This window comes from Poecilia reticulata, linkage group LG3, assembly GCF_000633615.1.
Source record: "Poecilia reticulata strain Guanapo linkage group LG3, Guppy_female_1.0+MT, whole genome shotgun sequence".
NCBI lineage: Eukaryota > Metazoa > Chordata > Actinopteri > Cyprinodontiformes > Poeciliidae > Poecilia > Poecilia reticulata.
The window spans coordinates 16,255,085-16,270,846 of NC_024333.1; the positions used below are offsets into that span (position 1 = coordinate 16,255,085).

A 15,762-nucleotide genomic window follows, 5' to 3' on the forward strand; every position below is an offset into this window, starting at 1 on the left:
TCTATCTATCTATCTATCTATCTATCTATCTATCTATCTATCTATCTATCTATCTATCTATCTATCTATCTATCTATCTATCTATCTATCTATCTTCTCCACATGGTCATTTCCTACTTCTCCCTCGGGTTACTTCCCTCCATGCACCTCATTATATCCTTTGCCCACTTTTGCACTTGTCAGACACAGATAACCTGAGCAAATCCAACAAGCAGTGTTTAGATGGCGATTTCATTTGTTGAGACATAAAGGCGACCAACCTTGACCTGTGTGGAAATATAATTGTTGTTTAACCACAATTTGCCTTGCCATTGTTTGCCTCTGGTTCGTCAGACTGACTCTGGTGAAAAATCTATATGTCAATTATGAATAAACAATTTTAATGAGGAGCCCATGACAATTTGCAATATAAATGTGACATGAGACAGAGCTTCCTTTCTCTTTGCCCTTTCCAAAAGACGAGCGTATATATCCTACTTCAGCAAGTTAATCTTAAGTTGGCGACACCAGTAAATAGGAAGTCAACTGTGAATAGCTGCGATGAATTTGTGAATGTGCAGCACCTTGTTGTTGCTAGTGAGGATCATCTTCTCTTGGAGCGTTTGTGCCAGCTGACAGAGGAGAACACCATTATCCAACTTTTCCATCAAACTGTCTGCAGTGAGGTTCAACCCTAAGGGATACACACAAACACACTAACCTACTTGCACAAAAGTACAACGATCAGACATACTTGGTGACAACATCTGCCTAACCATATAGACTTTCATTTCTATTAACAGCTTTTGACCTCGGTGACTGAATAGTGAGGGTCACATTGAGGGGAAATGAAAAGTTCACCAGGTGAACCAGGGGATTTGAAGGATGAGTCTATGGTGCAAGAGATTTATCAAGTCTGAATCACTCCACCGACATCTTTCAACACGCTCTGACATGTGCAGACTCTTTTTTTATATTTCCCTGCACAATGCAAGTGAGTGGAGAGAAACATCTCTGAATGTAGGGGGATTTCAGGGATTTGGGACAATAATTAACTTGATTTGTTTTTTTGTGCTAAAGAAAACGGCCTGCATAGACGATTCTAAATGCTTTAATCAAACTAAACGTTTTTGGGTCCTTTTCATCTTCAACTAACAAAACCTTAAAGTAAGCTGATGTTAACATGTGCTTTTCACATGTACATCCTCCTATTCACTTTCCTAAATTGAAAAACACCTGTGTTTGTATAGCATGGCGGAAAAAAAGTGTCCCCCCCCCCCTTGCAGACTGTAGTAATTTGTAACATAAAGAAGACATTTTACCCATAATAGAGTTGAGCCAGAGGGCCAGATCTTCTTTCATGGGCAGGAGGCTAGCATCATGGCGGTAAGGCAACCACTGGTTGTACGTATGCAGACAGGTGAGGCCCGGCCCTAAGTGTCTGTACTTTGGAGAGAGAAGGCAGCTCATTCCCAACCCTGTCAGACGCGTCGGACTCAGACGATCATCAAGGCCGGCCGCGCTCATCATTCCCGCTTCACTTTCCATGACTCTCCTCCAGCTGATGGAGCAAACATTAGATGTGTTTTACATTTTCATCTATGTTTTAAAAAGAAATTCAGTTAATTTAAAACCAGATCATATTGTAACTTTCCAAGAAACATGTGTAATAGTTATGAAATTTATACTTTTAGTAAGATTTTTAAAAATGTGGCACACAAGTGGCTTCGCTTTGTTGTGGTCAAGATGGTTTTTAATAGCCAAATTATGATTAGCACATTATTGAGTCAAAATAAATATTTGCTCCAAAAAACCCCCCATCTTGCTTGTATTGCATAGGCTACCTTAAACAAAACTACAAACAGACGGATCTTTATGGTGTAACAACAATATTTAAGTGGCACCATCAAAAGCAAGGTGTTGAAATTTACCACACTCTGGCTGCAGCATTGTGTTCGATGCATCAACCTCGTATTTTTAACCAAACAATAGTACAGACATCCATTAATCAAAGGGATTAAACTGACTGAGTGCAGACAGATTGTGCTTAATAAGACGTACAGCCATTGCCCTGAGCTGGTCTCCTGGTGCTGCTGCATGGCTCATTTATTCTGTTCCCAGAGCAAACTCCATCATAAAGCATGGCCTCTTGCAGAGACATGCTCTAGCTATTAGCGATACTCTGGCTAATCAGCTGGAATTAAGGTGACAACCCAAACAGCAAATGGTCTTAACTAGAGTTACAAAGAACATACAGCTCAGTTTAAAGTTTCATTTTCACATAAATTCAAATCCCACAGCTGAGCATTGAAGAAAAGCAAATAGTAGAGGTGTTTCTTTTCCTGAACTGGGTCAAATCTAAAGCTATTTTGAGACATTTCGAACCTTCTCATAATGTTACTGTGATAAATCCCACAGAATCTCTTACCCTAAACACAGTTTTATAGTGTTTCAGTCTTCAGAAAAATGAGTAAAATTGATATTTGCAGGTACAACAATTTGCATAATTTGAATAATTACTTTCATTTCTACTTGAGTAAAACTATACTGAAGTTGTGCTGTTCTTACTTGAAGACAATGTTTGACTGTCGCTGTATACAACAATGCAGCCTACAAGTAGTGACCTTGTCATAAAGGGCTTATAGCTCTCTGAGCAGCTCCTTTAAACCTCTACTCAGATTTACATCTTCAGACAGAATTTAACTCTCTCATCATCCCAATTTCCTACAACATTTATAAGGGGCAAAGTAATTAGGATTCAGCGCAAGCAGAATATAAATGTCTGGGCAAAATGTCAAAACAGGCCATCTGAAACACCTTCTTGTTCAGGAGAACAGGTCTCTTTGGGTTAGAGAAGCAAATAACCAAGATGCATCTAAGTAGTGACCACAATATTGATATTGCGACTCTTCCCCCGAGCTACTGGTAATTGTAGCATTCAAAGCATCTCTTGCTTGTTTTGATAGTCAAATGAACCAAGATTCATGTAAACACATGTGAGAACCAGAGGCACTGTGAGCAAAGACAGACTGAAACAAAAGTAACTCTGTTCTGGAAGATTTTAGCCAGAGGAGAATGTTTGGCACAGTCTTTACAAGACAGGAAGGAAACTGTTTCCAAGCTCAGGGAAACTTTCATCAGTTAAAAATATATGATTAATTTAACATTTTGCAGTTCAAAAAATCATGAAGTACAGGAAGTCTGCTGGTGGACATGCAGCACATTAAACCTTATAGTAGCTTTGCAGAAGGCATTGCTATTCTGTTACAGTTACTGCGGACAAGCGGGCTCTGACAAACTCAAAGTTGTGATGCACTTTAACCAGATATTAAACTGCATAATACAAAAAGAGGAGCATTAAATCTGGACAAGGATGTCAGAAATCTGGCCTCTCCCACCTGAAGAGAAGCATCCCTAAACCTTATTAACTCCAGCTCCTCTACATGTCACCATGGTGATGGTGTGTTCACAGCGTACGCTTTCCTTAACATACAGTGTTTTGCATGTAGGCCAAAAAGGGTTTCCTTTTGGTCACTGACCAGAGCTTCTTCCACACGTTTGCTATATTGCCTACCAGGCTTGTGGTACATTTCTAGTTTGTTGGTTTCCTTATTGTCTTCCTTGGTCAATGGCTTTTTGGGCTCTCTAGCATAAAGATGAGCGTAAGATTATTAGAGTTTCTTTCAACTTTCATACCAGCTCTTCCAGAGTTACCAGCCACCTCTTGGCATCCTCTTTATCAGCTCAGCCCAGACAGTAGGCACATGGCGTGTGCTGAGATGAGTTTATTTTGCAGCTTACTTTAAGAAGAAACACCTTCCGTTTTGTTTCAAAAGCTGACCATGCTATACCAATTGGAGGTTCTGAAGTTATGTATTGAGGTGCACTGGTGTTCATTGCACAGGCCATTTGCTTACATGTTAAGGTAACACTGGTGAGAAAAGTGTATTAAAATATTATGAGACAGATGCTACCATCAGCTCAACATGTTTTTCTGGGAAGTTTGTGATTATCTCAGTAGGAGAGCTTTTCAGAACTGTTGAGCCGCCGCAGCATTTCATTTAGCGATAAGGCTTATGGGAATCATACCTCAGGCAAGTGATTGTTAAAATTCCAAGACTTCAATCCTCACAAATTATGATGTGAATAAAAAAGATAAATTTGAGATGACATAAATGTTATCATGCCCTTTTCCTCACACCTTGAAGCAAAATATGTACACGCACTGTGGACACTGTACATACAGTAAGTCAGTGAGTTCTGGACTTTGTTTTGTTGCCGATGATTAAGTTATATGACTCTCACAGGTCATAGTGAAAAAGAGTCTTTGTAAGTTCTCCATCCAGACATGGGACAGACCTCTAGGGTGTGATTATATTGTGTATATGGAGGGCACTGCCTGCTGAGTTTGAGGTTCGTCTAACTGGTTGACCCGCAGGCCAGGAGAGCCTCTCTAAGAAAACATCCAGGTGCAAGATTCACGCCTCTGCTACAGGACGGCTCTGCTGGGAAAGACAAAGTACAGGTCATCCACAGGTCCAGCTCTCAGACACTGGCAGCCTTTGTACTCCTGCAGAGCGTGGTGTAGAATCTGTCAGCACACACACACACACACGCACACACACGCATGCACACGCATGCACACGCATGCACACAGGTCTATGCTTGTATCTGTTTCTATTCCACCTCATTTATTTTCGTCTGCCTTGAATGCTTGCAACGATTTGCTTCAGTGGTATCCCCAGTCTCTTAATTGGGCTATTAAACATTTTCACAGCATTTAGGTGGAAACAGCTGAAATGACACGCCATCCGTTCAGAATGATGAATCTTCAGATAAATCAATGTCTTAAAAAAAACTTCAAATTTGTTGTAAATAAGTAAAATGTGAGTGTGATTAAGGGTTTGAGCTTATATGACCTCCAACATGGCTTCTCCTGGGAAAAAACCAGAAGTTGTATTTAGCAAACAGCTAATTTCACATCTAGTTAGTAGAATTTTGCCACTGGACACGGTAGAGATACACCTAATGTTTATTTAGAGGGAACAAGCGACACACAAAAAATGTCACTTATAGTGCAGTCAGTGTTCACACCTGAAAACTGAAATTATCATCTGAATAATCTAAAGTTTCAATTTTGCTTTTACGTCTAAATTACTTCTAACCATTTATCTGAATAATTGGGATAAATAACTTTGAACGCAAATATCTATCCAGTTATGTTATTTCTTTTAGTTGTCATGATGTCATTACATGTCTTGCGGCTTTTTGGAGTATAAAAATGTAATGTAAGTCAGCAAAATGAACAATACATATTAAGATAATATAAGTGCACCTGCAACTTTCCATCAGCCCCTGCTTGGCAGCATAAACTTTAAATGATCAGAGGAGAAAGAGGTTTGTTTCAGTCTGCTGGGCTCAGATATGCAACGGTGAGTAATTATGATTTTAAAATGACTGGGTGTCACAAATAAACTCAAATGTTTTTTGAGTAATGTCTTAAATACAGAAAAAAGGCCATCAAATTAAAATATTTATTGCAGTGACCTCACGACGCTGCTATGTTACTGGTTGAATCTTTGAGACATTTTGGCAAGTAATGCATCTTAAAGCCTGTAAATCTAATGTTACACAAGGAATCTTATTATTTTCATCTATAAAAAGGAACTGAACGTTTACTAAAATCACATTGAAACTCTGGCTGGGATACAGCTGTTAAAGTAATTCACCTACATTCATTTTATTACTTCTTTCTATTCTCTCAGAATCAACAGTACTGATGTTGAAATAAAAGAAATAAAAAATACTTGCCAAACTTAAACTCTGCAAAACTTTCCCGAAGGTGTGCTTCCTTTCTTCTGCAGTGAATTGTCCTCACGCTCACATGACTCAGGACCAGATGTTCATCTCCCTCGGCTCGGCCAAATGAGAGTACACAAGAGTGAAATGGGGAAGAGTTAAAGCGAGACTTCTTGCACACGCCTGCAAGTTTCTGGTGTCACCTTACAAAGTGAGATCAGAGGAAGAGGAACCTAAACTGAAAATATCCTCCATGCTGAGGTTGTTGGCATTCCTGAGTTTTTTTTTTGTTGTTGTTTTTTAGAAAAACTAAAAGGTATAGAAATATGCGCTTCTTAAATGAAAATCAAGCCCATCATAAAGAAAGGAGTAGTTTGTGATTTTATCAATGGTGACGACATTAAAGCATGAAAGAAAACAATTCTGCACGTTTATTCTGACTGATTTTTCCAGTTTTCCTATAGCTTTTATTTTCTTACACCTTTGCCAGCCAATTTTAATAGCACAATTAAAATGACACAAATAATTGTGCAATTGACGTAAACAGTGGAAAGAGAATATTTTTGCAAGAGGCATTCAGTCTGAGACCAAACACATATGTTATCAGAGAGAGGATTACACATACTCATCATAGACATTATTTTCAGGAATTTTTTAGTGATGCATTTTATTCTCTTCTTCTCTGATGTTTGCTTGCTATCAACAAGGTCCTGCTATTCTTATCAGAAATGGAAGGGCCAAAGGTTGATCATATCAGAATGAGCCTGACCTTTAAGAATAGTTAATTATCTTTCAATGGTGTTTGAGATGGGATTGTTTCTGGAGTGGCTCCTGGATCTTTTTGTCTGTAACGGCCCAAGTCTTGAGTCAATCAGAAACTGCAAAGCTCTGGAGCATCAGTGTCAATGTTCACATTGAATTAACTGAGTTTCTGGTCACAAGAACTTAAAATGTGCCAATCAACAATGAAGCTCCTGCTCCAACATTGATACATTCAAGCAAGACTTAAAACTGTGGCAGCCTAAGTGTCTTCTGAGTGCAAGTTCTCAGAAAAGACAAAAGCTGAGTTATTAGGCCACAATGACAAGTTTGGAGGAGTTAAGTTGCAACTGCAAAGCAAATTGATGGGCGTGTCACAGAAGAAATTCTTCAAAGTTTCTCTAAATCATCAGCTTCAAAACTGAGTAAAGCAGGCCAACAATAAGCTTCTGGTGTGACTTCGACCTCAACCTTTTTGAAATTGTATATAGTTCAGTTAAACAGCTCAGGCCTGGAAACCAAATCAATGTAAATTATACAAATTTGACCAATTCTTAAACAATAAGAGAACTTAAATGTCCAGGTAGAATTATGTTTTGAGCACACAAAAGCTACGACGTGTCCTCTGGGTATTTATCTAAATATTAATGTGGGAGTTTGTTTCTATTTCAGGATGGATTTATAATTTGGACCCTGTCCAGATATTAGGTTGTATTGAGGGAGAGCAGCACAAGAACAAAATGAAGGAATCCTTGTGGTTTTGATGCTAAACAAGAAGTCATTTATTCAAGTAAATCCATTTCATCTTTAAATGAAATGAATTCCAGTGTCTGTGCATGAGACACTGTATAGACATCTCACACTTTTCACATTTTACACAACTGATTTGGTATCAGTTTGAAAAGTGGGCCGAGATGCTGCCACCTTCTGTTTGGTACTCTGACGTTGTTTCCAGCATTATTATGATGGGAGATATATTATGGGAGACAATAACAATCAATCATATAGGTGGCAGCCTACAAACTAAACTTAATATATTCATCTGCTGCCCATCCCAGGTGTAGCTGCTGGTTCATTTGCAGCTTCTCCCTGAGGACATGTCCCTTATGTTTCTACCTCTGTGAGACTCTCCCCACTTCCTCCTCTCTGACCTCCCCTTTCTATTCCATATTTAGTATTTCTTAGTGCAACACTTGTGTGAATACTAATAAAAGCACCAGTGCATTACTCTCAGATTAATGCTTGATATCAAAGATTAAAATTCATTCAATAATTTGCTTGTTTACACCAGACTACCAGCGCTCCCTCGTCTCCTGTTGTTTACAGAAATTAACAGACAGTAAACATATCCAGCATGAATCACATCCTGTTTCTGGTTTCAAAGGCCTCCACTGCCTTTGAAACAAGTTTGGTATGGTAGCCATACTGGTGATGTTTTAAAGGCCCGTTAAAGTAATTTTAACAATGACTCAGATGCACCCACAGAGTTAATAAATGATCCTTCAGCACCTGGAACGCAGCCACGGTTGTAAAATCGAGCCTGAAACACATTTTGTGGGGCTTTTGCCTGCCTTAAGTGAAAGGGTTGTATTATTCTACATCCTCATGGTTGTCAGGAAATGACTGCCAGTGAGAAGTGAACGTGTTTTTACCAGAAGGTCTGTCTGGCCCTGAGAATATGGGTGAATTAAAACAATGTCTCAGCTACATGATGTGGATCAACACATGCATGACAGATGGCATCTCCGGTTACCAAGGCAACAAAACCCTAAATCCGCCTTCATCTTGTCTCCCCCCCACCCCTCCTCTCTTCCACTGGTGCGGTGGGATGGGGTGCGGTGGGTTATGGTTGATCATTCAGCAGAGCACCATGTGCTGTGTACCACTCAAATTGGTCCCCAGGGTCAAGAGGACCTGAGGCCCATCAGATGGGGACATGCTTATTAGAGACTCACAAGTGTTTTATCATCCTGTCAGATGAACGCAGATCTTATTTTGATGTAGAATGATGTGTTTCAATAAAAGTGACCAATCTTAATGTTTTTGTGCGTGTGTGTGTTTGTCTGTGTCATTTTGTTTGCATGTTTTTGTGTCTGTTTGCTGTTCTGATTTCCAAACACATGCAACATGCCATCAAGCTAAGTTTGAATGTGAATGGTGAACACAGATTATGTATTTTTCTGATAAATAAATGAATGAATAAATAAACAAATAAATACATTTTTAGGGCAACCAGCTTTCTTTTTAGATAGAACAAATACAAGAAGAAAGTAGAAATGATGAGTTAAACAAGGCTAAAAATAGACAATAAAATAAAAGTGTGCAGTTACCAGAGCTGTTGTTGGTTAGAAGTACTCAAGGAATGAAACTGTCTTGTGATACTGAGGAGAAATCCAGGTAAATTCTAGGAAGCATATATTCTAAAATACTCTGTGTTAAAATTAAGATGGCAGAAAATAAAAGAATAAATTATCAAAACAATCATAAATACAATCGAAAGGAAGAAAAGAAGAAACAAAGAAGGAAACCATAAAAAAGGAGAAACATTAAACTCAGCAACTTGTGTAAAATATTAATTATTCACAAAAAATAACATAAATAAATCAATTTAAATTGTTTAATATCAAATTCAGTGTAATACAATTCCATGCAATTACCATAAATCGAAAATAGTCATATAAGTGTTAAAAGTTAGTTAAAAGCCAAACTCTAGAGCTAAGTTTCCTTTCAAATATATGTGATGTCCTTCTCCGATAAATCACGTTTTGTCTTTAGACTCACCAGAAGTTTATTTTTGATGCTTGAGGTAATGAGGTAAAGAAAAAAAAAAAAACAGATTTCACTGAAAACAGCGTGATTATGAAACGTGCTATGTGCAAAAAATATGTTTCATTGTATAAGAAATACCCTTTTCTACGTATAATTTTATTTGATTTTAATCTTCTTTGTTATGATCCTGCTATCGTATAAAATCTGTCGCAGCCACAGCCTGTCGAGGTCTGAGTGTCGCAGAGGTGCTCATATAAATGGCTATTAAACAATATGTCTGTCAGCCCCGGTAATGAAAAATGAATTCTGGCTTCCTCAACTCAGACTGCTGTGCCAGTAGCTTCGGGGCAAACCTTTTTTAATTAAACTACCTGTCAAGCCAAGCCTCTTATGTTGACCCAGTCTGGTAATTACTTTACATTCTAGACTAGCAAAGCAAAATTACAAAGATAATGTGACTTATTTATGCTAATGTTTTTTTTGTTAAAAAACTGAATAAACAAACATTTACAGTTGTTTTCCTTCAATGAAAGTGACTTTTGTTGTGTGTCCAATAGAGGGCGCTAGAGGGCAGCATAGCAACTTACTCTGGGTAAAATCATTGAGAGGGGTACAGTCAGTTTGATTTTGATTTGATAGAGATTAAAATAATTAATAAATTACAATAATTAACAGCTGGAGTCCATTGCTCACTTAACCTAACAAATAAATAAACAGATCTAAAATCAGAAGCAAGAGCCACGTTTGGAGTCATTCCCATTCACCTCCATGGTTACCTGACAAAAGCTGAATAGATTTGAAAACCTTCAGTAAGGCATGAAGAGGGCTGAGAGGACTCAGCTCCACAGCAGGTGACTCGCTGTCATTTCTCTCTGTCACTGCGATCGCAATCACTTGGACGCTAAAAAGATTAGCAGGAGCGAGGGGAAGCAATGGAGTACCAGAGTAATGTAATTATCAAGTGATGGAGTGCCTGAAAGGTCTGTATTATCGGCAGCGAGTTTCTTAACTCCTGTCAACACCAGAGAAATCAGACCGTCACTCACCCTCTTGTGCAGCGATGGGCAAAGGCTGATCTGGAGAGTTTGAGAAATTGATATCTTAGTGTTTTTCTTTTAAATTGTTAACGTGTGTAGGGTGAATAGGCTGATGCATTTTGTTCCCCACCACTCCGAGGCTGTAAGGACTATAAAGAAAATTTGAAACTGAATAAAGCACCCGGCAACCTTCCTGATTTCAGCGTCAACCTCATGGCTGTAGACTGTCTCCTGACAACCACATTTCTCTTTTTTCTCTTTTCCTTTTTACGCTTACATCCCTGTCTCCATAGAAACTAATCTCTGAACTGAAATGTTGGACAAAAGACAGGAAAAAAAATCAGAAATGTTCAAGGACATACAGATGTTAAAGACACAGATATGTCTCGATTTGTAAGCTATGTGCACATACACACAGTGCAGAATCTTCACCATCAAGAAAAGCTTCAGTCGCGACAAATAAATTAATGAGCAAAGAAATTTAGGTTTTTTTATGTTTAAATAAAAAAGCAGACTTTAAAAATAGAAGAATTTCTTTCATTACTTCTCTTTTATTGTGGTTTTGTTAAGTTTCAATTATTTAACAATTTCTTTTCTGGAAAGTTATAAATGAAATGCATTTTTTGTGGAAAAAACACAGCAAACTAAACACAAGGAAAAAAAACATTTACCACAAAGAGTAAAGAGACACAACCAAGTCTTCAATGAAAACATTTTTGTGAGTCCTGTGAGGGAATCAGTCCCAGTTCTGACTTGATAGGGCAAAGCTTGTTGCCAGTTCTGTTGCTTTGTACCTGGATCAGAGTGTCTGGTAGAAGATGTTTTTATGTTGTAGCATCTTGTTAGAATCTGAAGAGTTTTGGAAATGAGACACAGAGTGCTGGATTTTAGTAAATAACAATTACAGAAAGCAGGCAATGTTCTGTGGTTTTAAGTATTTCTGAAAATGTTATGTTAGTAACTGATGTGCTGCTATCATCCATAAAATGGATCACAACCCTTGTTCATAACAACAGGGAGCATCAATTAACTCAAAATGTCATCATGGATTTCAAACGCTGAAATGTTGTGCAATGAATCGGATGAATTACTTAAGTATCTGAATGAACGCATAAACTATTATAAAATATGTATTTTCTTTAAAAACACGCTCATTTCTTGTTTTCGATTCATGTTGGCTGAGAGTTGTCAGGCTCGACTGATTTGTTGAAACCTCAATTGTAAATAGCTTGCATGCATCCATGTGTTTGTTTAGGTGTCTGACTGAGGAGGAGGGAGACCGACTGATAGACGGACAGAAACAGAAAGAGGATGAGTAAAGATCTTCCTCCTGTGAGTGGCAGAGGACTGTCAGATTTGCAGTGATTGTTCACTCGTGGTAGTGCAGCGGTGGTCAGAGCCGTGTGAAGGGAAGACCATTAAAAACAGCATGTTTATGCAGCATGGAGCTGTGGAGGAGAGGCCAAAAACAAGCATTTTCTTCTGTGATCATGGCTTCTCCTTGTCTGCAGCAGCAAATATGCTGGAGTGCGTGGAAAATGGATCATAGGTTATAATCACAAATTTGTGCCTATGCAGTGTTTGTGTGCTTGCATGACTGTCAAAAGTCCATAGGAGACAGACAGTATCCGACCAGTGGGTGACTCATGCAGATGTAGCATCTCTGCAGAGTCTGAGTCACCATGCAGCAGTGACAGAGTAGGAGGAGTGTAACGGGAGGATGAGGGAGGGGAAGAGCCATCAGATAACAAAGGAAGAAGATATGATGAAAGAAAGCTCATGACTTTATCTTATCCTTGTCACGTGACTCCTGTTGCAAGCTTCCCTTCATTCTGATGTCTCAAATATGTGATATCTTGACATCTTATTGATATTTTTGTCTGTGAAAGATCTTCAGGAAGTCGATATTTCTAGATATACAGGCAAGATGTTCAGAATGAGTCTTGAATGTTGCTCCACGTTTTCCATTGAGGGTTGTTTCTCCAATACGTTCCCCTCGTGAATTTAAAAATTACTTTTACTTTTTTTTGGCTAAGCAAATTATTACTATTTTTATCATTCTAATTGTAAAATTTTTTTGATTTCCACTGGAAATCTTTACAATTTCCCCTATGACTGCAGACAAATGTCAAAAGCAGGGTCTCCGTTACTCTATTTGTTTGTTGCCTGGCCCTTTTATTCCTCCCTCACCTCGGCCCCACGGTGTCTACCCTCACCGGCTCAACTCTTAAAGACACCTAACATTTTATCACTCTAACAACAGAAAACGTAAAGCTCTGGGAATGGTGTAAATGAGCATTGTCAAGTTCTTGCTGAAACTGACTGCTAGCAGAGAGTAAATAAGGAAAGAAGTGGCTGTATTTTTCCTTAAATCGTCAAGCAAGTGCATGGTTTCTACTGGAGATGAGCCGTAATCGGCTGCAATTTTAAAGCAATTTTGAGCCCTGATGAGTAAATGGGTAAATTGCAGGTTGCACAAAGGAGGCTATTCATAGTGGCAATTACAGCTAATAGTTTAACATGGAGATAATAAGAGACTTGCTCTGAGAATTGAGATTGTTTATTGAATACTTTTATCAGGGTTGTTGTTGTTTAACACAAGTCACAGCGGTGGAAAACAGGTTTATCATGGTCAGCTCTCACGCTGATAAGGCTGTGTGCAAAGAGCCCTCACTAAATGTACAACAAAAGGGTTGCGCTGTGATGGCGTCGTTCTCATATTATCGCTCTGCTTGGAGACCACTCTATCAGATGTGTCTCACCTCTGTGTCTAATGAAATCAGGCGAACACAAAGCGATGACATTAATTCAGATCAATAAATCATCTCAGGAAGGAGAGTGGTTTGCTGATTTATTTTATTTATTTTTTTTATCATCACCACTCTATCATGTAAAATTTGTTTCAGATTATGCTCCCTCCCACCCCCACTGGTTTTATCTTAAGAGGAAATAAAATTAGACATTAACAGCCCTGACACCCCACCTCCTCCCACCCCGTCTCTCACTTTTTAATGAGATTTGGAGTGCGCTCGTCACCCCACTGTGAAGCCATCGGTGACAGGAAAGAGGACAAAAGGAGGCCTGATGCTCGGGCTTTGGGAAATACCCCTCTCTGCCCCCCACACCACCTCTCCATCGCACACATGCACATCTAATGCGAGCGCCCATCTGGTGATAGAGCACTAAGAGGAAAGGCTGAATACAACCTGCAAGGACACACATGCACAGAAACACGCCTTAGTCTAGGTACATTAGCTCCAATAACCGAGTACAAGAAAATAATTCCACATCCTCGTGTCTTTAATGGTTTTATTCCATGTTTTTTTTTTTTGTTTTTCTCAAAACATACCACTGCTTGTCTGCACATTGTGAATAAAAATAAAGCCATTTCAACAGAAACATTGTTGTACACAGTTCATAAAATTAACTTGACAGATTTCCTTTAATTCTGCTTTCCTTTTAATCACCCTTAAGTGTTTCAGATTATCACACGCATTTTCATATCAATGAAAGATATGTAAATAACAAAATGAATTTCATAGAAAACATATTTTCACTTCAACCTAACAATTGGTTGTGTCGTCCTCGGTATTGAGTCACAGTGGATGATTTTCGGCATACTGTTTTTACACATTTGTTTTTTATTCTGCCTCAGGAACAACCTGTTTAGTGTCATAATAACACAAGAGCTTTATTGATTTAACATTTTATTCCAGGTTTTCATGGTGGAATTGGTGAAACTTAACCATTTTCTCTCTGTTTGTTATGTGTAGCAACAAAACAAAAACAAGAGAAATCTACAAAAGCAGACAACAAGCTTTGTGTTCATGAAAAACAAATTATCCTAATTTTCTAAAGCAATGCAAGAGAGACACTTATTTGTTCTGCATTCGTATTTCTCAGGTCTTCGCACATGATCTTGCATCATTACTATTTGGTTTAAGATGGAGTGTGTTTGAATTCCTAAAATTAGAGTGCCTCGCCCTAGAGGCTCCCCCCTTGACGAACCGATGACGCATTTCCTGACATGATGGTCAAAATCACATGAGCAGAACAGGAGAAGGGAGGTGGTGGGAGAGAGCGTTTGATATTGGGGGGCTAGCTAAATATATACCGGCTGTATGGCTACAGCGCTGAAGGCTGGGATGTGCAGCCTATTGTGTTTCCTGTCTCATACGGGAGGAGGAACTTGCCTCTATTTTTTCAACCAATCAGCACTGATCCAGGTCGGGTAACTGTTATCCTGAAAGAGCCTAGAAGTGCATTTTCTAGATAGAAATATTCTCAAAGTTTCAATCCGGTGGTGGCATGTTGAGTTCTGTCTGCATTCTCCACGTCTTTGTGTAAACTCTCAGAACAGATGGTGTTAACCCAGTCATTCCTCTTTGAGCATCTTGGACAGCTCACATGTGGGCGTGTATGACCACATGTGATCTGAAACATAAACAGTAAAACTCTCTTTGCGGTGAGAAGTAGAAAGATTTCATTAGTAACGCCCGAGAGTTTTAGGAGCTGCGAAAAGTAGCAAACTACTCTCATCCGAACTTGACATGAAATCAAGAGAAATGTTTGTCGTCGTCTTGCAACCTGCTTAGGGTTGCTGGAATGGCGCCGTGCAAATCAGAGCTTTATTTATGAGCTACACCGGACCTCAGGGGGTCGAGCATGACGTCGTGGACCCCGCCTCCTGTCATTAAAGAGTGATTTTGGCATCAGGTTCCACTTTCCTAAATCCCCTCCTTCCCTTCTCATTCTCCAAATCCCTTGAGGCCAAAGCAGCACCTGCCCCTACCCTCTCTCGAACAATCATTAAAATGACTCAACATATGTTAACTCATTCTCTTCGTTTGGGACGGACACACCCACATGCCGTATTTTTTAATAATTTAGAGTCTCAGTTTCATCACATCAAGTTGCAATAGGTTGTCTCTTTTTCCCCCCCAAACATTTCTGCTGTGTGTTTTAATGTAATTTATTGGTGAGTTGATGGCCACAAACATTTATGGGTCACCTCCACCCAAATGTAATGGGACAGCATGACGGTTAAGGCTGGTTGACTGTGAGAAAACAGTTTAGGGCTGAGTGGTGACACGTTTATTGAGCTTGTCAAATTAACTCATGCAGTGAACTGAGACAGGAAAAGACTCACAATAAAGCACACGCACACACACGTGTACACACACATAGCCTAAAACAGACATAAGGAGCATGTTTTTAATATTACCTGGTTCAGATGTTGTGCATCAATCTGATCTCTGAGTCACCTTGGGGCTTTACAAAGCTCCTGCAGAGTTGTTTGACGTCAGTATTGTTAGGAGGCATGCCTGTGGTCTGAACTATATTCCTTAAGTGATGAATGTAAGAATTCAAAATACATTTGTTATTTCTGTCTTTCTAAGCCCATAAACTACAGTTAGTG

General features: G+C 39.0%; 1 protein-coding gene across 2 annotated transcripts in view; it reads right to left on the reverse strand.

The window, feature by feature from the left end:
- gas2b (growth arrest-specific 2b) overlaps positions 1 to 5,879 on the reverse strand; it is a 22,104-nt gene extending 16,225 nt beyond the window's left edge. For both annotated transcript variants that reach the window (XM_008405171.1, XM_008405172.1), the window contains exons 1-3: positions 5,791 to 5,879; positions 1,302 to 1,540; positions 564 to 673 (exon numbers count right to left, since the gene is read on the reverse strand). In XM_008405171.1, the coding sequence (XP_008403393.1) occupies positions 564 to 673; positions 1,302 to 1,527 (336 nt within the window). In that variant the 5' untranslated portion in view covers positions 1,528 to 1,540; positions 5,791 to 5,879. The remainder of the gene's footprint in view (positions 1 to 563; positions 674 to 1,301; positions 1,541 to 5,790) is intronic.
- Between the last annotated feature and the right edge of the window lie 9,883 nt (positions 5,880 to 15,762).